Raw genomic sequence first — 27,215 nt, forward strand, 5'->3', positions numbered from 1 at the left:
GTAAGAATACAATTACGAAAGGGGAAGTTGGCATTTGAAACATGATTTTTGTGTATTTTTTCTATGAAATGCACAAGTCTGTTACATATAAAACTCCACAACCACATGTATTTCTGTCACTTGAAAACATTTTTTATACATTTAGCTTTCACGATAGTGGCAGGGTTGTACTTCTTATATCCAAACAATGTAATCAACTTAAGATGGTATTTATTGCATTTTAATTGTACGTGGCGTCAGTAATAATGTCAGCGAAGTAACGATTGATCTCATGGGAATTGGAGTAGGAATACAGACGGAACAAACCCGAGACAACTTTCTATCCTGTATCTTTGATCGCGTGTCAGATCATGTCCAAGTCGATGTTTGAGACTGGTTGAAATAAGTTCGTGTACTGGGAATTTCAACTCCTGTAAATGAAATAAATAGCGTATGTGAAAGTAAAACAATGTGGACACAACACAGAGCAAAACGACCAGACATGTAGACTGAGTTTACGACTACAGGTGATTTGTACTACCATGTCTAATTCTTTTGTTAAAAAGGCTTGTAATACGAAGAATATACGAAGATTTCCGTCTTCTGGGTTGTTGCGCTGTGTAGTCTGGTCGATGTTAACCAACGTTTCAGAGGTCATACTGCCTCCGTCATCAGAGTATGAAGATTTCTGTCTTTTGGGTTGTTGCGCTGTGTAGTCTGGTAGATGTTTACCAACGTTTCAGAGGTCATACTGCCTCCGTCATCAGGGCGATCATCGCAACAACCCAGAAGATGGAAATCTTCATACTCACCGCTGTGAGAACCTCAAGTCTTACGAAAAATATACATTTGTACAATCAAATATTACATTACCCACCTAAGGTTTATAAATTTTATCAGAAATGTTTGCACTAGTAGCGTATATTAAAATAACAAGTTAGAGATAAGAAATGCAAAGCCTATCGATACGGAATTTTGGTCGGAAATCTTGAAGGAAAGAGGACACTTGAGGAATCTAAGCACAGATGGGAGAATACTGCCAAAATGAATCATAAAAGTGACACCGTGTGAGAGTATAATCTAGACTAATCTGGCTCCGGATAAGAGCCAATGGCGGACTGTTGTGAATACGGTAGCGATTGTATGCGCGTGATCTCCAATTTAAAAAACCCCGCTATTTTCGATTAAACCATAGTTCCAAGTTTCATGAAAAGTATTTCAGACAACTAGTATCCTCTGAGTGACCCGACGTAAATGATTTCATTTTAACATAATCAAGTTAGTACACAATTTATTTCATTTCTAATACAAGTGAGAAGATAGTGACATGTAGAATATGTATATAATCTTTTTTATCATTGAGGAACTGATGATCGAGTGTGATCGAAACGCGTTTACAAAAAATAAATAAATATGTAAGCAGTTGTACATAAAAACCAACGAACAACTTTAGAGCCACTTACACTATGTTGAAACATTAATATCTTCGACTTGGTTCAACATTATGTCAGTATACAGACATTATTTCTTAATTTAATAACGCTACAAGCCTATGTTATAAATTTTACGAAGCGTTTACACAATAAGATGCCTTATTGTATCTGTTTCATTAAATTTAACTTTTGCGTCATTTAACATGTACGTCTCAGTAGTAACGCTGTCTATAGTGTGGGTCTTTGTCACTTGGATATTGGGGTCCTCGGTTCGATCATACTCAATGAATGGTTGTTTGTCATAGTCATGTTGCCCTAAGTAGGTGCAGGCCTTTTGACGGGCTGGATCATCAGTCAAAGGAGTCCTGTCAAATGCGACTAAACACGGTTTCGAAGCCTCACTTACTGGACGCGGCGTGGGTACTCGAAGAACTGCAGAGCAACGGGAAGCGGGGGGAAGAAGTTTGTCTGGTACTTCAGTGCCGTAATGGTTTCAAACGAATTCATTATAATAATATGGTGGGCCAGCGTTGATAATTAAAACTAAAAATATCCCCAGGCCTTGAAAATAAACAACATTTATGGCAATGCTTGAGAGCCAATCACCAAAAAATGTTACTTGTGCCATAAACTGTAAAACCTTAACAAATACAAACCATGCTCGTTACAGGATTCACTGAACGAATTATCTAGTCATAGCACTAAATTTGTCACTATTCCTTCCGCATATTCGCTTAAAATACAAACGTGGTACTGAATAGTCTACAAATAATCCAGCGTACATCTAAATAAGTTTAAAAATACGATGTTGTTTTCCATGGGGGTGAGTTGTCAGCGTCACGGCCTGGAGACGCTTTACCTCCGGGAAAAGACCCCGGTACCCATTGAATAGGAGGCTGGGTGGACCAAGGGCCGGTATGGAAGCAGAGCCTTGACGAAAATCCTCTGCCCTTGTCACAGATCGAACCACGGTCGTCCAGTCCGGAACCAGCCACTAAACTGACTGAGCTACCCTAGGTACCAGTTAAAAAAGAGGCAATTTGCATCTCGTCACACAAGTACGGGATATGATCCCGCTACCTTAAGTACCAAGATCACAGGTGACATTGTGACCAAGTGGTTAGCAATGTGGTTCAAAAATCTTGCTAATGTTTCAAATATAAACCCTTCGCCTTCACATAATACGGCCTACTATTTTTGTATTTGCGAAACAGTGTAAACATTTTGGGCGGTCATGTTAGTTTGTTGCATTTATTGGTTTAATCGAATTTCATTGACACTTAGACTGTTTAACGACGCTGCTCAAACTGCCGAAGTTATACAGAGTAGACAAAATTACGAATAGTTAAGGACAAGGTATAGGCCAAGGTCTAAGTAAAGTTTCTATCCAGGAAATTGTCCGTGGGGTATGACGGAAATCTCGAATACCCTTCGTGGGGTTCGATCCTTTCCCGGTCTAGATTCCGACTGTTTACCTTCGAAATAGAAGAATGCCATGTTACCTCTGTGGTAACGGACTAGGTTTTAAAGCGTTAACGTGTTACATTTTTAAGTCAAACTCTGAGTGCATGAACAAACAAGTATGAAATATTCTTCTTCGTAAACAATTACTTTTGAGCTACCTGCATTACTACTGTAATTTTAAATGGTTTAAATCGCATTTCTGCAAGAAATTCCCGGTGTGTACATATTGTCTATCATTACCGATAGCATATGTTAAAATCGGCCAAGTAAAAGATTTTCAAATCTTGAAGATCTTGAGTTGAAGGAAAGGAGAAATGTAGTTGTGATTGCACAAACTGTAGTCGTCCTTTGGTATTTATTAACAATTTTATACCTAAGAGCCATGAGCCGGGATAGCTCAGTCAGTATAGTGACTAGCTACGGGCTGGACGACCGGGGTTCGATCCCCGATGAGGGCAGAGGATTTTTCCTCTAGCCTCTGCGTCCAGACCGGCTCTGGGGCCCACCCAGCCTCCTCTACAATGGGTACCGGGGTCCTTTCCCGGGGGTAAAGCCGGCCGGGGCGTGATGCTGACCACTCAACCCCATCTAGTGCCGAGGTCAAGGAAGAGAGGAGCTATACCTCCCCTCACCCCAAACGCCTACATGGCGTATAGTGGGACAAACTTTACTTTACTTTTATACCTAAGAGCCAAACTAGGCAGAGCAAATTTCCGTTGATGTAAAAAAGGCTATAATTAACATACGGTAGATTATGCACAATGACACGTTTAAACGGGCCGAATCTTATTAAGACATGTTTTGAAATAGATAATGCCGTCACTGTAGGCATTTACAAGGCTGGAGGGAGTTGGAATTAATGTGTAAAAGTCACATTACCTCAGAGCATAATGCTAATCTGTTAACTTTGATTTATATGATGTGAAGGTTCAGAAACCCTATTTATAATCCGCTAATCTGTTAAGATGTTTGGTCTTATGCAAGAATCATTCTTATCAGATCAATCTGTCTCGCAACTGCATTCAAGGAGTTCTGGCTGTCTCTGGCGCTCATTCTTGGAATTTACCTCTTACTTCAGATAGCTACGTGCCTTCCATCTTTTTATACAGCGTTTCAAACAAACAAAAGATGTTGGAAGATTGTTTGTCGAAATGTTCCGAGTACAAATTTAGTTTCTATCGCTGACTCAGGCTACAGCATGCAAGATGTTCCCTTGTTGAATATTTCCTTTTTATGTGTAGAAATGAAGCGTGAAGTCGGATCTGGATTTGTTTAACACTAGGAGGTCAACACCGACATCTGTCGACGTTGTTTCTTAGTAAATGTGTTATTCTTTATATTTTAGTGGTCTCTTATTGATCCTTCATATATAAGGTAATGAAATTTAAGGTTCTCACGGCGGCAAATATAAATATGGCTGTAATCTGGGCTTTTGTGTCGTGTAGTCTGGAGGAATTTTACCGGCGTTTAAGAGGTGTCTGCTGCCTCCATAAGTCAACATATTAGTATGACAAAGTTATTTATATTTTTGTATAAATCTGTCAAAAGTACAGAAATCGTGTCCAGTGGGCTCTGCTGATGAAGCATACCGGCCACACCCTTTCCACTAGACGCCTAGCGAGATGTGTTTGACAGAAATCCAGATCCACTAGCAATGTCGTATGCTGTTCTGCTGCATTTAAAGGAACGCTGGTCCCTGTTTTACATCGGCTACCCAAGACGGTGAATTGTGTAGCGCGTGTTACGAAGCCTCTGGTTGCGTGTAGGAATCTTGCCTGACTGCTCGCTCCAAGCAGCAGAACGGGCGAGGTCCTACAATGACCAAACTACCATATCCTGCAGCCAGGCACAGTTATAATTTTCATGTAAATGGTATTAGTTCTGCGGCTGCACATAAAAGACACTAATTTCTATTTATTAATTTCCTTTAGTATGTACTTTCATTAGGAACAAACTGACCGAAAGAGTGCTCTGGTACATTATCGACACAAAACCGAATTTATTGTGCGTCTGATACCAAAGTTGAAAGTTTCGGGATCGTATTAATTTTATGGCAGTGCCCTATATTACCATACAAGTTTAGTGTTAAAAGGATTAAAAATTAGTAGCTTTTAAGATTCTCACGGCGGCGAGTATGAAGATGGCTGTCTTCTGGGTTGTAACATCGTGTAGTCTGGTAGAAGGTTACCGACGTTTCAGAGGTTGCTCAAACTATCATCAGGGATTTGATGGCGACAGCAGGTATGTCTGAAACGTTGGTAAATATATACCAGACAACACAGTGCTACAAGCAAGAACACAGCCATCTTTGATTCCATATTTGATTCTGGCCAGTCATTAATACAAAAATAATAGTAATAATTATATAACCTAAATACGGGAATAAAGCCAATTCTCGAAGTCATTTGTATTAAAAATCACGAATCAACGAAACTAAAGAGAATCACACGGTATGTCACAACATCCAACGTCATGTTAAACCTCTTAACCTAATTCGAATCTTAAAGGATCGGTGACTGGAAATCAGACCTACCCAATGATAATATATTATTTTATTGTAACATTAGATATTTAGTTATGTTCCGCACAGCCACTTAATAACGCGAATTAAAATGTAATGGGCAGTATATAGGATAAGGTACTTCAGGTGTATGATGCATTCAGACTTCTTTCGGTACGCTTAGACATCTTCGAACGTTTCCCACTAAATCTTCAGAGACATGAGAATGACGAGAAATACAATGGAACTTCAAGGACTGAAAGGCAGATCAGAAAAGACGCATGAAGGCATTCTGCTCCTTTCACTGTATTACGCCCATAAAATCCAATGGTGTAATCTGGCATCCACCCAAAGATAATATTGTGTTTCCACTAAGCGCAGTTTTGAAAACCAGAGTCGTTTGTTTCGTGCAGTAAGTGTTTATAAGACATAGTTGCCCTGTGATACTAGCCAATTTACAGAACACAAGAAGCTTCAAAAGACCACGTCAAAGCTGTAAAAATCGACACAAAGGATAGAATGCTAGGAGGAATTGGTTCCCGACTAATGCAGTGTCGTTTAAAGACAAATTAAATCGAGAGACAAGCCAGCTTACGGATGTCGACTACGGCACGCGTTCGGTGCCGAACTTATTGTATAAACTGTCTTACGACCGTGTGTACAGTTGTAGGTTCGACATAATTCCACACGCGGCGCTGATTATCTCTGTGAGAAACACCTGCATAGTCAGGTCTCTACAAATGCTATAAAGATCGTGAAAATGCTTCAAGTACATTATCAGTATCTGTTTCGTGTCTAGTTCTGCTCTGAGCTACTATTTCACACTTGGTAGGGAAATAAATTGTTGCAACCATTGACTAAAGACACTTCTGAAGCAAGACTGTAAGTTATAGAGATAATTATACAACCACTGTTTTATGGGATTTCCAACCAGTACATTCATAGAATACGTCCTTTCAAACCATTAAAATAACTAATATGGTGGTTTGTCCCTCACAATTGACCAGTTCTTCACAATTCCTTACTCTGATACATGTGATCAACAAGAGATAAAACAAAAGACAAACAAAGAAGGGGGAGAGGAAGAATGCAGGAAGGAAAGAAAGAAAATAAATGATGAAAAGTCTAAAAGAAATGAACGCTCTATGATTAATTAATTTCCAATGTTAAAGATGTCATATGGATAAGTCTTCGTGAAACAAAGATTCGGCCATTAAAGTAACTGGTTTCAGGTGGGATGGCCGATGTTAGATTTGCTGCGTGGACAGGGACAGGGGTATCTCTTACCCCTACGTTCAGATCGGCTGTAGGTCCCGCCCAGTCTCCAATCCTACCGGACCAGAGTTCGAAGTTCCGTAGTTTAGAATGCGTGGAGTTATACCTCCTTTCCCCACAATTCTTGGGAGTTGTGTTCATTTACAAAGATAACATAAACACTTGTCTTTACCTGTGGTCTGTAATAACAGTAAACAGCTTTTACAGTAACAGCTGTCTTAATAAATCCTCTATAAAAGGTTTAAAACCATCCTCAGTGCAAATTTTGTCATTATCAGTAAACATTAGTAAAATACAAACGTCTTACAGGTAGTCTGGTATATATTGTATGGTAATATAATAGAATTCCATTAACAAAGAAATTAACATGATATTTTTTAGTAGTTTATGGCAGAAGCTGGAATATCTTACACTTAAACATAAGTTTTATTAGAATTTTAATAATTTCGTTTGTTTTATGTCTTTTTCATCGTGATAATAATACACTTCGCAGATATATGGGCGTACTCATTGTCATTGCATATATGCATTATAGTTATGTACTGCAGTAATAGTGAAACTACTTTTGTGTCAAAGTTCTGAAGCATGAAGGCGTATTGGGGGCGTGAATAAGACTGGTAAGTCTGCATTAGTTTAGTTCTTAGTACAACGTAACTGCAATTAATCAGTTCCCTGTCATAAAACATCTCGAAATAAACGGGTTTCCAGTTTGATTCCATCTCATCTTCATCTTAAAGTCGACAAAGTCCTCATTAAGTTGTACACCACCTTCAGCTGCTTGTACCTGTTTTAAAGTTCACCTACAGCCCCGTGAAGTGTCAAGAAAGACAAAAGATTTACTTTCTACAGTCAATCATCTATTCACAACATATTTAACACAAATGAAAATGTCGTGGCTCAACTTGTCATTGAGGCCTACAGTGACAAAGTAGAGCCTTTTGTAACTCATTTACATTTGCTGTGTTCAACAGCCATCTACCTTCTTACAGCACCGAGCGTCAGATAGTTTTAATTTAAAAGTCATGGCGAGTAATTTGTTGTAGGGGGCTCACATCTTGTCATCATCTCCATACATTTTATACTTTATATATTAGCTTTGCTTCTCTATTCCAGTCTCGCTTTTGTTCTGTCCCATTCATCTACATTACATTCAAATCAAAGCACGTCTTTCAACAAATCCCTAAGTTATTCAGTCCTACGAGAAGTTTCGCTAAGTTTCATAATTTGTAATCCTAACCAGATACTACGGTGGCCAATTCAAGAAAGATGAGATGGGTGATACATGTAGCACACATGTAACATTTCGGTTGAAAACTGTAAATTCAAAATCTGATAGACCTGCCCATAGAAAGGGAGTTTAATATTAACTTGGTCTTAAAGAAACAGAATGTGAGAATATGGACGAAATTTATCTAGTTTAGGACAGTATGTGGTGGAGCCTTTTGTAAATCCCACAGCAAATATGTTTTTCTTAAAAGGTGGGAATTTTTTTAACGGCTTCTCAAGGAGTTTCTGAATGGAGTTTGTTAAAATGTTTCGTTCCTGTTATTTCATTCTGCAGTACAAATCAGATTACATAATTCAGTATATAACATGAATACTTCAGAATAAACTGATTACGAAAATATAGTTTTCTGGACTAAACGCTGGATAGGACTCATTACATAAAATCCAAAACATATGAGGCATTAATTACTAAATAAACCACTCTTTTTTTACTACTGTAGACTCTTCTTTGTATTTCAAGTAGTCTAAATAGCAACAATTACACGTGTTTCTCTGAAATCTGCTTTCTCCTTATAATGCGTTCTTTGCACGAACTGCCTGAGAAGAAGACATATAGGACTGGTTATGTATGTCTGTTCGTCTTTCCTTTCCTCTCTGACCAAATGTTACAACTTGAGAACCGATTGGCTACTATGGTTACCATAGTTGCTTAGGTTAACATAGATACCAGGTTCACTATGGTTAGTTTGGCGGATACGCCTTGTAGTATGTGACGCAACTCTCTCTGGGCTAGTTCGGGTTAAGTTACCTTAGGTGAGGTTATGGAATGTTACGTTGGGTTAGGAAGGGTGAATAGATTTGGGTAAGGTTAGGTAAGATTGATTGAAATAGTATTATCTCCGAAACGTTGATATCAATCTACAAGATCACACGTTGTTTCTACACTGAAGACAAACATCGACAACAGGTCACTTCCACGTCCTTCATAAGAATCATTCTCAGTCTTATTCACATTTTACGCTACGTGGTTTATTCAGTTGATTAGGTGTCGTTACATAACCAAGACACAATTTGAGATACACAGGGAAAGGAACATATCTTCCCATTTTATGGTGGTAAATTATGACACAACAGAACTGGGTATGGTGACCGATCTACAAATATTACTTGAAATATTTTATATGCTACAAATTAAAGGATTTTCGACGTTGCCATAGTGTGTGATTATACAGGATAACTTCATACAATAGTAAGTTTACGTATATCTAAACTTACGGAGAAAACTGATCGTCTTAATTTCTTCATAGAGCGCCGTATTTTGCAAAAGTCCACAGCCATTCAAGAAATTAAAGCCATGTATTGGATATCTACAGTTTTCCTGCAAAATGTGGAAGGAGAGAGCAACAAAAAATAATTAATAAATGTGGCTTCGAAATAACTTCCATGTGCAGGCTTACATACAAAATCCATAGCAGTCACAGAAAGCTTCGTTAACTTTTTTTTGTGCTCAGAATGTACCAGAAAAGAACGCGACTTACCTTCCTTGTAGAGTACAAATATGTACTACACTTGCCATTTTATAAACATCGTCGGTCATTATGATAGTTATAGCACATGCAAATTTACTATTGCAGAAATTATCGCAATGCGTCAGTATTTTTTTTCTAAAATATTCACCATATCTAAAAATGATGAAAATAAAATTAATTCCATGTAATGTGGCAACGCTTTAAACGATCAACAATTTTTATTTCGTAAGACATTCACCGACGTTTCATAATCAGGGCGACTATGACGATGGAGGCAGCAGATACATCTTAAACATCGAAGAACTTCTACCAAACTACACTGCGCTACAACCCAGAAGACAATTATCTTCAAAATTAAACATTTGTTGTTGATCAATAGCAAATTTAATTTAAATCCGTCCGACAGTTTTCGAGCTGAAATATATAGACGGACAGACAGTACCCCCATCCCTTTGTGTGTACACACAAAAACGCGGGGAGAGGAGTGGGTGGAGGTGGTGACATCTGTGGGCTGCAAGAAGGTGTGCCTGTGCACGTATTGATGTGATGTGTGCCCGTGTGTCATTGCGTGACTGACAGGAACCTGCTGTTTAAAAATACTGACTTTGTATTTGCATAAATAAGATGTTGGTAACGCCTACATCAGAGTAAACATCCATCTTGTTCTTCACCGCCTTCCGGCACCTCTCCCACATTAAAACAACAAAAGCTTTTTTTTATAAGTTCTAATATGCGTAGGATTATTTTATTATTTTTCCAAGTTGTTATATTATGCACTAAAGCACTAAACGTTCAAGAGTATGAAGCAAATCACGATTTAGAGACGATTGGAGTTTTAAAAAGTGAAAAATGAACACAAAGTGAAACGTGTCACGTGAGTGGTTTTGATTAAACATTTCTGTTTACTTATTTTATAGTTAAACGTCCCACTCTTATACAAGGAGTTTCGATCTGGTGGGTTGTGAATTAATGAGCTTCTGAAAGAAAATGGTAGCCACTCTGGTAATAACAATTAACACTCATTCACAAAACCTTATAATGTATCCATACGTAAGGTGCAATTCAAATAACAGTGAATAGATTATATATTTTTTGTCCATGTATCAATCAGAAAAGTGACAGTGTTGTAGAAGACTCGTAACATCGCTAATGCCAAAGATCGCAGTAGACGCGCTCCTGAGCCAGTTCAATCCAACCTCAGAAGGCCAACATCATAAACATAAGTGGAAGAAACAGACGTTCAAAGTTTTGGTTGCATGCTTCGTAAGAAGAAATAAGGGTATATCAAGAACATCTGAAATGGATTTCAAATCTAAAACTTCTTGACGATGGTGAAGAGTCAATTGAATAGAAATTTCCTTCAGGTCCGGAGATAGGGATTAGCTCTATCTAGTGGGCCCAACTGTGTAGGAACCTGAAGACCCATCTCCGAAACGTCGTTTTACGTTTTATATTAACTAGACGATGGATAATATCCAAGGAAATTTTTATTCAATTGAAATGGATTTGTTTAAAATAGGATCCAGGTACGGACGTTTGTGATAACAGTGAATGAACAAGGAATTATATATAAGGCTAGTAATTTGACCAGTGGTTTCCAGGTACCAGTCATGTGTCTTACAAAACGGAGTAAGACTGGAGCGTTGTCAGACGTAGCGCGTAGCAAGCAATCAATTCAGTGTATGTAAGAGGTCCCATGAAGTCGCTTTCATACGCAAGAAAATAACGACAGGTCCCCCGTCTAGATGCCCATCCCGTTCTCTTTGCAACACGAGCAGTAACTTATATTATCCTCTGTCTCAACACCAGTTCGTCCGTTCGAATCACTAGAAGTAAGCAGTCTCTGAACATACGATGGATGTAGGATGTTCCAAACTCTCAATTCGCATCGAATTACCGGAATTTTGATGAAACTGGAGGTTACAACAGGAAAGTAATAAAGAAAGACAGGTTATACACAGAGGAAAGAAGCTGTATTAAATCCGTTCCATGAAATTGGAAACCATAGTTTGGTCGAAAAATGCGGAGGTCACACACACAGAGTCATATGAAACGACATCGTCATTTTTTTTGTCGACCTCAACAACACCAGAGGAACAAAACATTTCCTTGTCTGATGATATGACGTAGAATGGACAAAGTTAGGTTCTCCTCTATATTGATCAGCAAGAAAATGTTTATATGCAACCTGTAACATGCTTCTGGTTTACTCTACGTATGATCCGCCTTAAAGTGAATCCAGTCCACAGGCTTCAACCACGTTTCCATAATACCCAATTTAATATTATATTTCCACCTACTCCAACATATTCCAAATGATCTCTTTCTCTCAGACTCACCAACCAAAATTTACTACGCATTTCTTATATCTCATGCCCCGCCCGCCTGTCCCACCCTCCTTCATTTGATTAACCTGATAATATCTAACAAGCGGTGCAAATTATGAAACTCCCAATTTTGCAATTATTTTTAGCTTCCTGTCACTTTTTGGTCAAAATATTCTCCTAAGTATCCTGTTCTCAGACATTCTCAATCTGTATTCTTTACTTCCTGTGACATAGTTTCGCACCCTTACAAAACTATTTTTTATTTATTTAGTGTTCTGTCTGGCGACAGGTCTATATGAACAGGATCCTTTCATCCTTTTCTCGGACTGGGACCTGTTCATATACGTTCTTGGCAGATGATCCAGAAGTGGTTTGCCATTGCCTTCTTCTGTGTGTGAATGGAGTAATTGTTGGGATGCCACGGAGAAACCGGGGAAGCCCCCGGAGGAAAACTCCGTGTTGCCTAGACCACGGCCTTGCCCAACACAAGTTATAAATTCGGGTACCGCCGGGAATCGAACCCGAGACCCCAGGATTACAAGGCCAGCGTTCTAACCGCTAGATCACCGTGGCATGTCTTACAAAACATGAAATAAAATTATAATCGAGCGATCGGTGCATGTCTCTTCAAGTTTTCAAGATACCGACACATGCATGTTTCAAATGCGTTATCAATACACGGTACTAAAAATCCTACTTGCAATATAGGTAATGTTTCAACTATGAAAGTTCATGTTTGTATAACGACAGGGGAGGGTAGATTTATGTTCATACCAAGTTACACAAAAATCTGTCTGGGAGGTGTACTAACAGGTATTCAGCTCTCTAATTAATTAATTCTTGGGTTACTTAAAGACACTCTTAGTAACTATATTCCGACGAAGGCCAATGGCTATCTAACATACGATGGTTCTGAAGTATACGGTTAATAAACGCAATGGTACTGTAGAATATTTTTGTATTAAATTAATAATTCCGTTTCTAGGGACTTAGGGAAGTCTCGGAAAATCTGACTCAGTACTGTAGTTAAAACCTGTGGAGATTCGAACCGGGCTCCTCCCTAATAAAGTTCACAGTGTTCCAGCCACAGATATAATGGTTTAGAAAAATCCGTGCCGGTAAGTCTTAATTTTATTTCCGACGTTTCTATTAGTCGTATAAGTCAAGAACTCAGTGGTATTTTTCGGAAATCATAAAACAACATATCAGCTGCAAGAGGAAGAACTTGGTATCCTAGAGCAGATGCACATTTATCAACTGAAACCTGCGCAAAGTCTCCACGATACGATAACTGTGATAGCATTCATTCGCCTCTTCGAAAGCACAATTGAGCTTCTAGTCAAGTTGCACTGAACAGATAAGTGTGCTTGCTCCGCGCGGCAGTCATGTTGATAAAAATATGGCAGAATTTCATGCAAGCATTCTTGTGGTCGAATCATCACATCAGCAGTTAAACTATACAAAACGATTTGTTAAAATTTAAACTTAAATATAGGCCCATCTGCGTGTTTCCACTTTTATTTAACTCTGTGAAGACCGATGCTCATCTAAACAGTGCGTTTACACACGGTCCGTACCTCAAAGAAAACATTCCCCGTCACAAAGTTGAATTGGTTTTGATGTTTATGAAAATAATCGCTGTTCACTCTGGGGACAAAATTCTGAGTTACTGATTTTTAAAACAAGTGGTATATATAGTTACCACTGGGCTTTAAGAAGTAAATTAGCTAATATTTCATTACTGATACATAAATTTTTATTTACTTGACAGGTCAGTCATGTCTGTGGCTGAAATACTTTTTAAACTGATACAGCGTCAAAATATTGATGACTTCAAAAATTTGAAAGAAACTGTTCAAAATATATTGAGAGCCATCTTTAAAGCCTATTAATAACTATATGTACCACCCACCTTAATTCTGTATTTTGCACAGCAAAATGATTCTCAGAATAAACAGTTTCGATTGTCTTAAGCGGCATTAAGTAACTGTTCTTTGTAATGCAGACATGTTGTGTTTTATTTGAGGTAGATACTTGATTTCAAAATATTATTTAGACGACCTTCGTACACTAGTGTACTTTTACAGAAAGTGACAATCTCAGCGATGTGATTCAGTGACAAACTTAAACTATTTTTGTTTGCTGGCTGGTGGTCATTACAAATCCGGACGGTAATGCTACCGACAATCTCGACATAGATTGTTTATATTTTCCTCTGTCTTCAAATTCTAAGATAATTCCCAAGTTAAAAAAGTCTACTTTATACTTCCCATGCCGTCCTCCCGATTTAAATACGTGAAAATTATCCCTTGTTATGTAGGCCACCAAATTACACATTCTTCCAAATTATTTACCATAAAATCAAATTTCGCTGCCAAAAACTGTTACTTCGCGACGTCCCAAAATTTTCACTTTCATACTATCCTTATCAGAAGGACGAGTGGGCGGTGCTTAGAAACTTTCAAAGTAATTCTCTTTCTCCCCCGAAATTAAGTATCTCTTACTTCCACGTCCTTCCTAACTCTCCTTAGTGCCCTACAGTGTTAACTCCATACTTATGTCGGTGATTGCGATCATCATCTACATCACCAACACGAGTTCGTTGTAATCAGAATCATTTGAGAATTTTTCGAGAAAACCATCGATCTCAATTAAAGACACCTGCGTGAATTATCCTCCAGGTGAAAGATATTGCGTCCAAATTTGTCGATCTCTCTGCATTATATGAACATGAAGTTACTAACTGGGTCACTGTGCATAAATATAGGCAGAATAAAAAGATTAATTTTCTCTGTGTCCAAGTGCCTCGCCATGAATGCGTATACGGTTATGGAAGCAGAGTTCCATGCATTCTTGACCTCACCACCAGACGAAGGTGGTCAGCTTGTGGGACCAAACGTCGATTAATTTTACTCTGGAACACGAGGATGTTTGAACTGGCATTTTCAAGATCACAGTATATTATACTGCCTTCATAAGAAACTGAAACAATAAAATTAATTACATAGTCAAAAATTTGAATTTTACATTGCTCGTATTATCGCATGTCCATCGGTTACAGGTTCTGTAAACCTTAAAAGAATAAAAGTTTATGCTTTGCAAATTGTGCAGCTCTGTAATGACCCTCTGTAGCTCGCCTTTATAGCCAGTTACCCTAAGTTATAAATGTTTATGACAATCCTACATAATCTAAGCATTCAGAGCGCCGAATCATAATATGTTATTTAAATGCCAACATACAAAATAAAAGGGGTAACAGGAGTGTACATAATCCCAAACTTTGAACAGCAAAGCCAAGAGACTAAGTCCAGAACAAATTGAGAAAACAGTTCATTAGTAGTCTGCAGAATTTTAAGGAGGATTCGTTAGATTACAAGATTGGCGTTTAACACTGTAAAATAGCTCCGCGTATCTCCATAATAAGAAATAAGAATGCTAACCACTAAACACAAACCACCGCGTTTCGTACTTCTAGTTTTCGATCCGAATTTGAGTTTCTTGTTAGTTCACTAATTGTAACAAATATTTTAATCCCTTAGCATTTTTAGCAACTATTGGTGGCGCGTTGTATTTGTACGGCTGTAAAACGCAACACGATGAAAGTATACACAGCAGGTAGGTGCAGTTAGTATACAAATATTAAATATTTGTGATAGATTCGAGGTAATGATAAAAATATATTTGACAATTTTATGTAGTTATTATGACATAAAATCAAGTAATGAGTCAGTGGGTTAATATTTACTACATAAACTGAACAGGTTAATATGAATTTCGTGTTAATGAGATATATGTGATTAATGTATGGGAGCTATAGGCCTCTTCGAGAAAAAAATATACAAAAAAAAGTTTAATGTATCAATTTCTGACTGTATGGAACATCGGCTTTATTGATTAGGAATCGTGTTTTTAAGTATGTGTGCTTTGCTCCCGAATCGAAACCTTGAAGTGGTTATAAGGCTTCAACATCAGCGTTCTCCAATGAAGGATAATCACAGAATCATTATCTTGGAAAATTTATCGGATACATTACCAAAATAAATCTCTGTTACCATCATTCTGACTCAATAACGGATGCAATTAAGGCACGGTTTCATCAACAAGCCCTAATTGAAATTATCGGGTGTAAAGTATGGTTTAATGTCTCCACTTAAATGTTAGCATATTATAGCTAAGCCTACACACAGAAAACAGTACTGTACAACTGACGTATGGGGTACGTATAACATGTAATCATAAATAATGATTATAAGATTACTTGCTTTAAATAGTGGGAACCAAATTAAAGTTGTACTTTACTGCATGAGACAAACAGGTTCTTATCCGGATAACTGTCTCCTGGGATACTGTGTTGTCTGACGAGGTTCTTATCCCGTTGAAAACATAATATTAGCAAATATTATCTTTAAACGTTAACATATTTAGAGGCAGGGGCCAGTGAAGACTTCATTATACTGGACCCTATGTGACACTTTAGAAATATAAACTAGTACCACTGCAGATCAAAATATTCTATAGAAAGGGCTATTATTTCAGAACACTTGCATAAAAGTTCAAGTTTCCTCATGTAACAACGCTACATCAATTGCTGGGATTATGTTATAAAGAATAGAAATGGTAGAATAGTTATAATACTGAAGAATTATAAAGTTATGTAATTAGGGGCTTCGTAATTTAGACTTCTCGTCGAATATTATTATAATTATCAAATAAAGAAAGGTCTGATGGGTGCGTTACTCATGAGAACGTTGAGAGATGGCTACATAATTTTATTGGGGAAATCGGAATATTCACAACAGCCTGTCACTGGAACATGATCTGAGCCAGCTGAATCAATTTAAACTTTCACATCCTGTTTCTTACGCGAAGAATTTGTTCACTGATTGAGTGAGTGTCATCTTCTAGAGAGACATTGGATAGTAAAATGCTTAGTTAGCTGCAGTATTATTCCCGTATTCACTGAATGGCACTATATAAATATACTAAAAATGGAAAGAACTTCCTCATAAAATTTTCTCATGTTCTCCAAAGATAAAACTATGTACTCGGTGTGTGTCCTGGTGTCACCGGAATCACCAGATTAATGCCAAGTAGTGATTCCTAGACAGTTAAACAGATTTATTATATCTGAATATCAAGTAACAGACCGGCATATGTAAGCCAAGATGCCTTAATTCTAAATAAACAACCTTTTCAATGTCTTACGCAACAGGTTTTTCGCTTACATGTTATGTAGATTGGTGATATTCCAAAAAATACATACCAGAATACATAAGACAACAATCACGTTGTCCAGGAAACTGGGAGGACACGCTGTTGGATGAAAACAACAACGAAGAAGTACTTATGGCTATGTCAACTTCTGCATGATATAAGACACGTTATGTTTGAAGGATCCATTCAAAACCGTGTCTTAAATACAGTTCATCAAATATTTACGTTGCACATATTTTGACGTGAGAAGAACTCAATTATTTTCCGGTCACACGGTCATTGTATTAACTGGGCCGTGCTTCGTATTGATAATTGAAGGCAGTAAGGAAAGTTTACTTCATTTCCTAAGCACCGGTTTATGAAAGTATAAAAACTATGTAGGGAAGAAGGAACACGCTTTGTGGAATTACTGAACAATACACAGAAATTAATGAACAGTCTCCTGTTCATCCCTGAATAACTCTTGCACATAATTCTGGAAGGAACTCCAAAGTCGTCTTGATAGTGTACCACTAATTTTTATTATGAAAATCGCTTAAACACTTTAGACAAATTTAAAATTTGTGTTTCAGGCTTCGTGTGATATATTCTTAACGGTTTTGGATAGGAAGTAAATCCATGAAGAATTGTCTTCCTTGAGAAGGTAATAAGCCACTCAACTGTTCTAAAAATTCACATATTTTTAAGGAACTTCAAAAATAATTACCGTGTTCATAAGAAGCTGCTATTGCATTCTATCTTGAGTTCACAGCACTAAATTATTCAGGAAGTAGAGTGTACCTTAAAGAAACCAGTCTTACAATTCAGGGGCAAACCATTTAAATGTGGTCATGGATGGTTTTCGCTATCAAAGTTACTGTTACTTGGATCTACTCCCTACAGATCCCTCATTCTCTGCACCACTATCAGGTTAACATTGTTCCGTTGCCTAGAAACAACTTGTAAATTATAGTTTTGAGCTTTTTCCCTGCGGTGCGGACTGAGTCCTTAAATTTGACCACTTCCACGAACCTCTACAGGTTGTATCGTAATCGGGAGATCACCTGATGTTTTAATGATTAAAAATAAATAAAATTACAGCATTTTTAACAACTAACATATAACAAAATTCAATTTTTATAATAGCAATTATAAAGTAAGTACTTTTATTATTATCCTCACGTATTAGATACTTTGATGGTAACGGTGGTCTAGTGGTCAGAACACTAGCCTTGTAATCCTTGGGTCCCGGGTTCAATTCCCGGCGGTGCTTAGATTTATAACTTGTGTTGGGCAAGGCCGTGGTCTAGGTATCACGGAGTTTTTCTCCGGGGGCTTCCCCGATTTCTCCGTGGCATCCCAACAATTACTCCACTCACACTTACACTCACACAGAAGAAGGCAACGGCAAACCACTTCTGAATCATCTGCCAAGAACGTATATGAACAGGTCCCAGTCCGAGAAAAGGATGGAAGGATCCTGTTCATATGGACCTGTCGTCAGACAGAACACTAATAATAATAATAATAACCGGCCTTGGAATCATCTTTACGTCGAACCTTTGGACTTCCTACCAACAATCGTATCATAAACTTTTAATTATATATCATGATCTGCTATCCGTCAGCATCAATTCTATCTGCAGTGTCATAATTTCAGTGTAGTCTGCAAATTATTCAGTTAGGTGTACATATTGATGTCTGTTAGGTCTCTTTAGTCTAGTACAGCGTTTATCAACTTGTGGTACGCGAGCCAATGTTGAGTGGTACGCGAACTAACTAAGAAAATCAAAAGATACTATTAACACAAATAAGTTTTCCCTGAACACATTTGGTTAGTGGTACATTTAATGTGTTAAATTAGAATTAGTGGTAAGCCAGCGAAAAAGGTTGAGAACCCCTGGTATAGTACATTCAGCGAAGGGTTTAAAACCTTGTAATTATATGGTCCACTTACTTTAGCGTTCAGTTTCTCCGTAACACCACAGACTATTTATAGACCTCGTATAATTCCCAGAATAACCAGAGATTATTTCCTTTAAACAGCATTAAACAACTAACAGTAATGACGACAAGTTGTGTTTTCTTTGCGGAAGGAAGTAAATATTGAAGTATTATTTAAATGAGTCTTCGAAGATTTAGAATTACATAATTTTCTTCTTCTCGTTTGCCGTTTCCATGTCACTGTCGTACTTCAGCAGATTAAAATAAAATTTGCATAGGCCTAGATTTAAATTCGTTCTCCTTGACTTTACGCCCACCTGTGATTATATTTTTCCATTTCTTCAAATCACTGTTTAGTCTGAATGTAAATTCACGCACTTTTTGGCGGTCTGTTGTTTAATCCAATTCAAAAGACATTAAATATTTTACTTCGAACGTTCCTATACTGACCTAAATAATCTTAATGTAACACCTATTTCATTAAGGGACTATAAATTTCCTGTTTTCCGTACAAAGTTTACTAGGTCTACTGCTGACATACATAAAGTTCTTGTACCACAAATCTTACTGAGAAGCTTAATCACTGCGTGCTCATTCTGAACCACTTAGATTTGGTTCACATTATCACATCATATTAAAGATCAAATTTTGTAAGGATCCTCCCACTGATGCCTAAATCTCACTGTTGATCTCTTTCTTTCAGATTTCCTGACTAAAATTTTGTATGCATTTCTCACAACCCCCTTATTTGCTACATGTCCATCCCATGTCATTACTCCGTGACTTTAGCACTCTGATAATATATGACTATGATTACAAGTTATGAAGGTCTTTTTTTACCTCCTGTTTCTTCTGCTTTAACCTTAAAAATTCTTCTCCTTCTCATCACCCTGTTTTGAAACACCTTTAATCTCTCATCTACCAAATTTTTAAATCCGTATGAAACAGAAGATAAAATTATTGTTTTGTTATAATCATAAACGAGACTGAAAAACTTAATCTGAAACTAATAGTAGCCAGCACTTAATTAGTCCCTATTTGAAGCCGTTATATCCAATATTTATGTTACTGATATCAAATTTAATATCTTTCTGCAGTCTAAGTGCCGATCTTGTAAGACTCTTTAAATGAGGCTTCTTATCAACAATTTATACATTTATTCCTCCTGCGTTGTACATTACCCGCTTACACGCAGAGATCAGTGTATCAAACAACAAAATTCACAAAATCTTAAAACCCATTTTAAAGTAATATCCCTTGACACGAAACGTGTAACTCTGGGGCCGCTCTCAAAATACTTTGTCAAAGATGTAAATAAAGAATACACAAAATGGTACCGTTACATAGTGGGCTACATAAATTTGCATTTCGTGTTTGATTATCTCGTCTATACAGTCAGGTGTGACGTGGTAGTGGGGAAACATCAGTTAAAACACACAACCTCCAGTATCGTGATCTGGTGGTTACGACACGTTGTAGTTACCAACATTTCGAAGGAAGACATAGCATCCATGTTTAGGGTATAAGGTGAATGCCGGTAATCACGTACAAGAGTACAAGGTAGCGTAACACTGGCTACGTTGGCGCGTGAAATATTTGGCCTTTACACAAAAAAAAAAAAATTAGCAGTGGCATCGTTTGGTCTCTTATATTTTGGAAAACACAGAAGTTAAAAACAAATACTTCAAACCCATCACATTTTATAAATAACTGAGAAATATTAGGATGTTTTTCAAAACAGATCATTACTATCTAGGATTTTCAGGACCTGAACGCTGTAATCTGAGTTTAAAGACTAATCACCATAAACACGTTACATCTGCTATCCAACAGGTAAAATCTTTTTTATCTTGAGAATTTTCAATCGTAAAAGTAGTTAACGTCACACGAATTGCTCATACCCCGCAGATGTCAATATACGTCAGTGCATTAATATACTCCTCTGTGCAGTGTTGTTATGTTAGCCAAATAAAGTAGTTTAGGATGGGATGGTCATGTAGCTAAAATTTTGATACGGATAATTGAGAGACCGAGAATCAGCTGGGAGTACAACATGGGTGACTCCTGTTATACACGAGGGTTGCCGTTCATGCAAACAGCGTAAAACGGGAAACGTATAAAAATCGCCATTTTGATCTTAAACTGGCGCTAGAATTCTTTGGTGCTAAGCTTATCATCTGCATCACATTTCCTCAGAAGCCTGGGGAAAATTCGAAGCGGATAATAGGCTACAAAATTTGGCCGCGAAACGACAGTCACCTGCTTTCTTTCACACGTCTATTAACCATTCATAATTATCCTTACATATCATCGAACGGCATATGACGACTGCAGTTAATACACCATCGTCAAGAGACCTTACGAAATTATAATATGTTTTGGGTCCGAGCTTAAGAATGGCCCCTGTGATACTAGTCCCTGATTGTATCAGCGTATTGTAACTCTGCCATTTCAATACCACTTCGCTTCTGAGGCAGACACTAAAGAATTTTCGGTAGAAGGACGCGACATGACTTGAAGGCGGTCGGTCTTCGGCGTGGTGTGACCACGGCAAGTTCTCTCTGCAGGATGCACTGTTATGGAAGCATTACGTGTGTGTTCAAGCAATGAAGTATCGTAGGTACCACAATTACATGCACCAGTATTTCCATATGAGAGATTGGTCTTGGCGATCCATGGCATTCAACTGTCGCTCATAAAACTGCATACAACTAGACCCACACGTACAAATTACAGCCACTTCTGGACAGTGGCTGTTTCTGATCACACTGTGATAGAATCGTAATGATTACTGAAAGTCGGGTTGGCTTCGTGTGCTGGAGGTTCCCGATTCGTTTAATATGCCGAAGACCTGCTATCATGAGGGGGTAAATAGTTTTCCTCAGCATCTCTAAATAAATGCTTGGATAGCAATTAAAACCAGGCCACAATCGTTTTCTTCCAGATACTCCCAATAATTCTATCATTCAACAGTATATTGAAATTATATAAATAACCCAAGAATAAGTCATGTTAAATGACTATTCTCTTTATACACGATAAATATAAAGACACAAAATAATTCATAAATCGCTTGGTTTCTGAGGTAGAAACAGAACTTGATTTTGATTTGCGTATTACAGCCTAATGTTTATAAACCCTGTTATGACGTGCCATTGACATGTGAAATGTTCCATCACAAAGACAGGGAGACGCTTCTCGGACAACAAAGAATGCGAAACTGAAATCGGTATGACCAAAGTGACTAAAGCTTTGGACTGGCACTAGTTGCCATCAGAAATTCATGTCAGGTACCGTTACTTATTGGCGGGCAGTTTGAACAAACTTCGTTAAAGCCCCAAATTTCATTGTGGCATATGTTACACTCAAAGTGAAAATACGAAAACCAGTTTAACTTAGTTCGAAAATAGTAACTCAATATCACTAAAATGGATTTTCGATAGCCTCCGGTACCTTTGAAAAAAATTATGAAAGAGATTTTGAATAAAAATTTTCTTGGATACTATCAATCGTCCAGTTTAATAAAATATAAAACGACGTTTCGGAGATGGGGCTCTATCTCCGTCTTTAGGTATCTACTCAGTTGGGCCCACTAGATAGAGCTAATCCCTATCTCCATCGTCTAGTAAAATATAAAACGACGTTTCGGAGATGGGGCTCCATCTCCGAAACGTCGTTTTACATTATATTTTACTAGACGATGGATAATATCCAATAAAAATTTTATTCAAATGACTCATCACCATCGTCAAGAACTTTCAGATTTGAAAGAGATTTTGCTGAACAATTGCATATAAATTAATATTTGATTAATTAAGAGCCTTTGAGGTACAGAATGAGGGCGTTTGAGAATTAGATCTTAAGGATGATATACGGAGCTCTATCAAAAGGGAAGAGATAGGCACGGCTTATAGCAAGCATGAGGGATATGAGAATTCTATATAAAACGTTAGTTGGAAATCCTGAAGGGAAGAGACTGTTGGGAGACTTTGGCGTGGATAGTACGATAATATTAAAATGGATATGAAATAAAAGGATAGTGATGGTGTGGACAAAATTAAGCACTCTCAGGGCAGCTTCCAGTGACGGGTTCTTGTTAACACGGCTATGAACATTCGAGTTCCATAAAAGGCGGTAAATTCTTCTGTTAGCTGAGCAACTACTAGCTTCGCAAAAAGGAATGTGTTTCACAGAGTTACTTCCATTATCATCAAGCTGAATTTTACAACCTATTTACTGGGTAGTACTAACGAGACTACATATTCTTTTGCATTCATTCTGTACCTGTAGGTGTATATCCTTTATTGTGCTGGAGTTTTATTCCTCTCCCAAAAACAAAATATGTATGCAATTTAGTCTCTCGAAATAAAATTATAGCCTAGTTAATATGTCGTTAACATTAATATTAAAGCCCACCCATTATCGTGGCTAGTCTGTTTTAAACGAACGTGAGAAGTTGCTAACAAAAATGTCAAATTTAAAATTCAGACGAGTTTATTTTACCTGCAGCAGCTGCAGAAGAGTGATGAAGAAGAGTAGCAAATATCCATGGCACATTGTCCTACACAATAACCTCCACACAATTCGGCACATGGCAGCCGTTTCTCACGCGTTCAGGCATTTAGGGGCCACTCAGTTTAAACAAATTATCGAATCACATTGAAATTTCCACACTTTACACTCATATCAAATCAGTGTTTCCAAAAAAAAAAAAAATCAAATCACATAAAACGAATGTAATCGTCCAGTGTCATTCACTTTTATCACTCGGATGTTTGTGCAACTGCTGTACTTGTTATGTCTGGTAAGGCATACACGATTTTCCGTCCTTACTTTAAGAAAACTAAAATTAAATATTCAGTTAGCTGTAGCGGTTTTTGAAACGCGCTCCACACTACACACCGCAAACACAACTCTCGCCTGCCACTAGACAACTAAGCGCTGGAAGCTGTGATGTTTGGAGTGGGGCGGTGAGGGGCGGGGGACCCCAGGCAATCTTCCTGCCATAGCTATGCGCATGTCCGCGGGCGCGCTGGGCCAATGGGAAAGGCCTCGCTTCAGACATGTTTTATTTTCTTCAAACATTTCAGTTTTAAAAACGAAAGGCACTCTTCTGCCCTGCTTTCGGTTTATTTATTATTTAGCAGAAACAGCAAGAAGACGTGGGCCATCCAACACTTCGGTAGGAGAACCTGGAAGTTCATCACAACTAACCTGCCACTGGGTTTGATCCGGAGCCAGTTCTAACCATCTCCCGTCCTACAATTATGTATGTCCCTAAGATTTGCCTTCCGTGTCATTCACGGTCTTCCAAGTGGCCGTCTCCCTCTGCATGCATTCCACGGCTCTCCCAGGTGACCTTCATATCTCATCGTATTATCTCATTCAACGCTACTCAAAGTAGTTAAACTTTAACATATTTTTCAAGAATTAAATAAACACAGTGTCTTTAGAAAGACACATCAAACGTTTACTTTTCTATGAGCGATGTTTATTTATAGAAAAATTTTCAACGTTCATAGAGAAATCGATCTTTAATTTGACTATTTTCCTGAAACAAGATTTATCAACAACAGAATTATCGATATCTGAAAGTAAGAGCAATACGATCTATTATTTAAATTGAACTACAAGTTTTGTTATATTTTCCTCTGAGTAGCGTGATTATAAACCAAATATTACGTTAAATAGAATTAAACTATTCCTTGAAATATCAAAAATTCCCGTGTCCCATACACTAAAACGTAATTAAATGCCACTTTAAGAATATACGCTGTGTGACACAAAAATAACGAAACTGATGCTATAACTATTTTTATTTACATAGTTACAAAAATGAACTGTGGTAGCCATCGAAATAGTTCCCTTCGGAGTACACACACAGCTGCTGCCACTGTCGAAAGCAATGCTGTAGATCATTTTCTGTAAGGCTGTTCAACAGTTCCTTCGTTTTTAACTTCCCCCCTTCTGACATCTCAAAATGGGTCTCTTTGAGCGCGGATTTGATCTGATGGGTGGTGAAGCACAATTGCGTTCTTATCCGTCGTATTTTAACCTTCTTGATTGAAATAATCTTAAACGACAACGCAGGTTAGGCCCTGATTAACTCTGTGAAACAGAGTCTGTTCTTGAATCTAATGACCACACAGCTCGTCAGGAAACTTTTCTCTTAGCTTCAGATTTTGCTGCTAAAATGTTGTATGCAGGTGTCATCTCTGCCATGTTGCCTTAATGTTAAGGCCTTATTGTCTGAATGATGTATTGTGAACTGCACTTTCCACAGGATTTGTATGGAGTATTGCTAAGTACTTAACAGCTACATTCAGGGAAAAATTATTTTACTATAGGCCTACTGTAGGCGTTAACTACACAAGTCTACAATATCGAAATATGTAACCTATATTCATACTATTGAAAACTACCCTGAGCCAGTTGAATCCATTCCCTGCATGCATAACCTATTTCTAAATAATTTATTTTGATAATGACTTTCTACTTACAGCTAAATTCTTCCCTTAAGAACTTTCTACCAACAATTTCTCGTGTATTTCTCATTTTAAGAGCGTTCGCATCCACGCGGAACTTCTGTTAAAATAGTTGCATCCGTCTGTCAGTGCGCATAAAACGATTTTAGAACGACTGGATTTATTTTCCTGGAATATAATATTAAGAGTTATACTTAAATTTATTCAGACGGTGCAATTACAGTTAATATCGACCAGAGATAACGGGAAATTTATACAAGTAGTTTAGCTCTATGTGTTCTTTGATCCGAAGTAGGTGGGTTGGAAATCCCCTGGCTACCTTAATTAACCCTATTAATTGGTATGGTTAAAGTTAAAAGATAAAATTATGGAGACAGCACCAGAATTGTTACGCTTTGCTTAGGCTGCATTTCCTTACATGTTCCTATTTGTAATGCCTCAAAACACGATGGACACTTTAACACAGTAATTAATTTCAGCTACCGAAAAACATGGTAAACTTTCTGCAGTTATCAACATTTGAAGATAGACTGAAGTAGGAATAGGCTATAGGATAGGCCTATAGTCCTATTGCATAGTCTTTAACTTCTTGTTTCTAAATTGTGAATGTTATTTGAATGCCGTACAAAAATAAAATACCTACTAAACTATATAAGAAAGAGTTTGATTTCATTTAAAATGTTCTGATCGTCTACAATAATGACTATGGAAGCATTTTAGGCGAGACGAGTAGGATATTTAGCAATCCTACTGCCGAGCAGTTTACAACTGTAACGCGTCTGACATATTCGGAAGATAGCTTATTCCACCAATGTATTAATGTATTGATTTTAAAATTTACAATACCTGATCATCCTCACATTTTACTTGATTCTACTCTTACATAATATCTATATTTGATACATTGCCCTAATTTTTGTGGTTTTTCTTTGTTAGTTTATTTCTCAACATTTTATAGACTATACCCGTGTAATATGACCCTTAAAGGTTCACAGGAATTAAATCTTTTGCTTTGCAGGGTAATACATTATATTGCAGAACCATCTTTACAAATTCCATTGAAAGTACACTTATAAAATGTCTTTATAAACTAAATTAATGTAAAAACATTACGGCGACTGAGGCCAGATTCTTGTCAAACCTAATCAACACAAAACTGACTCTAGACTCCCACCAAATGCAGATTCCCCCAGACACCAAAACATCTTTTTCTTTTACAGCCAGAGTCGCCGCCGTCAGAACGAAATTTTCGTTTTTCTTTCTGCCGAGCGTGACGGACATTGGTCATTATATTATGAGTAGACAGTATGAAACGGAAGAATTGTTGTAAATGGTAATTCTGGAAGGAAATGGTTGTGCATGGCCTGTAAGAGATTCGATCCCAGAAATGCTAGACAGACTAAGAAAAACCATGAGAAAAATCAAGGTGGTGAACTGTTATCCACTCAACCATGATGTTCGGTCATTCTCATTGATGGCGGTGGTCATAGCGAACTCCTCCCTGTAATTAACATGGCTGTTGAGTGAACGTCTCTGATTGGAGCAATGATCTAATGACGAAACTAGAATCTTGCCAATTATTGGTGCGTGTCCGACTGCAGAAACCCGATATTCCAACTAAATTAGTCATCTGGTTATGCGCTTAGTTTGGAAGCGATTGCACTTTGCGTCCTGTAATGCAGCTCTCATGCAGGTCAATATTTCTCGGGGTTATTGCATCTTCATATGAATTCGTTTGGCTCGGATTTCGATAATAGTTTGAAACTTACAGATTGAAAACTGTTTTTTGATGTTCTTATTAGCTTCTTTTTCGGTGATACCACAATTTTTAAGTTGAATGGCCCAATTTTTATTATTAC

At 37.6% G+C, this 27,215-nt stretch overlaps 1 protein-coding gene across 1 annotated transcript in view; it reads right to left on the reverse strand.

Annotated features, from left to right (window-relative positions):
* Ser (protein serrate) overlaps positions 1 to 23,805 on the reverse strand; it is a 248,246-nt gene extending 224,441 nt beyond the window's left edge. Inside the window, exon 1 of the mRNA XM_022066038.2 lies at positions 23,375 to 23,805. Within this exon, the coding sequence (XP_021921730.2) occupies positions 23,375 to 23,464 (90 nt within the window). The 5' untranslated portion in view covers positions 23,465 to 23,805. The remainder of the gene's footprint in view (positions 1 to 23,374) is intronic.
* Between the last annotated feature and the right edge of the window lie 3,410 nt (positions 23,806 to 27,215).

The sequence above is a fragment of the Zootermopsis nevadensis genome, unplaced genomic scaffold, assembly GCF_977971745.1.
Source record: "Zootermopsis nevadensis isolate Lab colony 2312 unplaced genomic scaffold, Znev_1.0 Znev_ptg000013l, whole genome shotgun sequence".
In the NCBI taxonomy this organism is placed as follows: Eukaryota; Metazoa; Arthropoda; class Insecta; order Blattodea; family Termopsidae; genus Zootermopsis; species Zootermopsis nevadensis.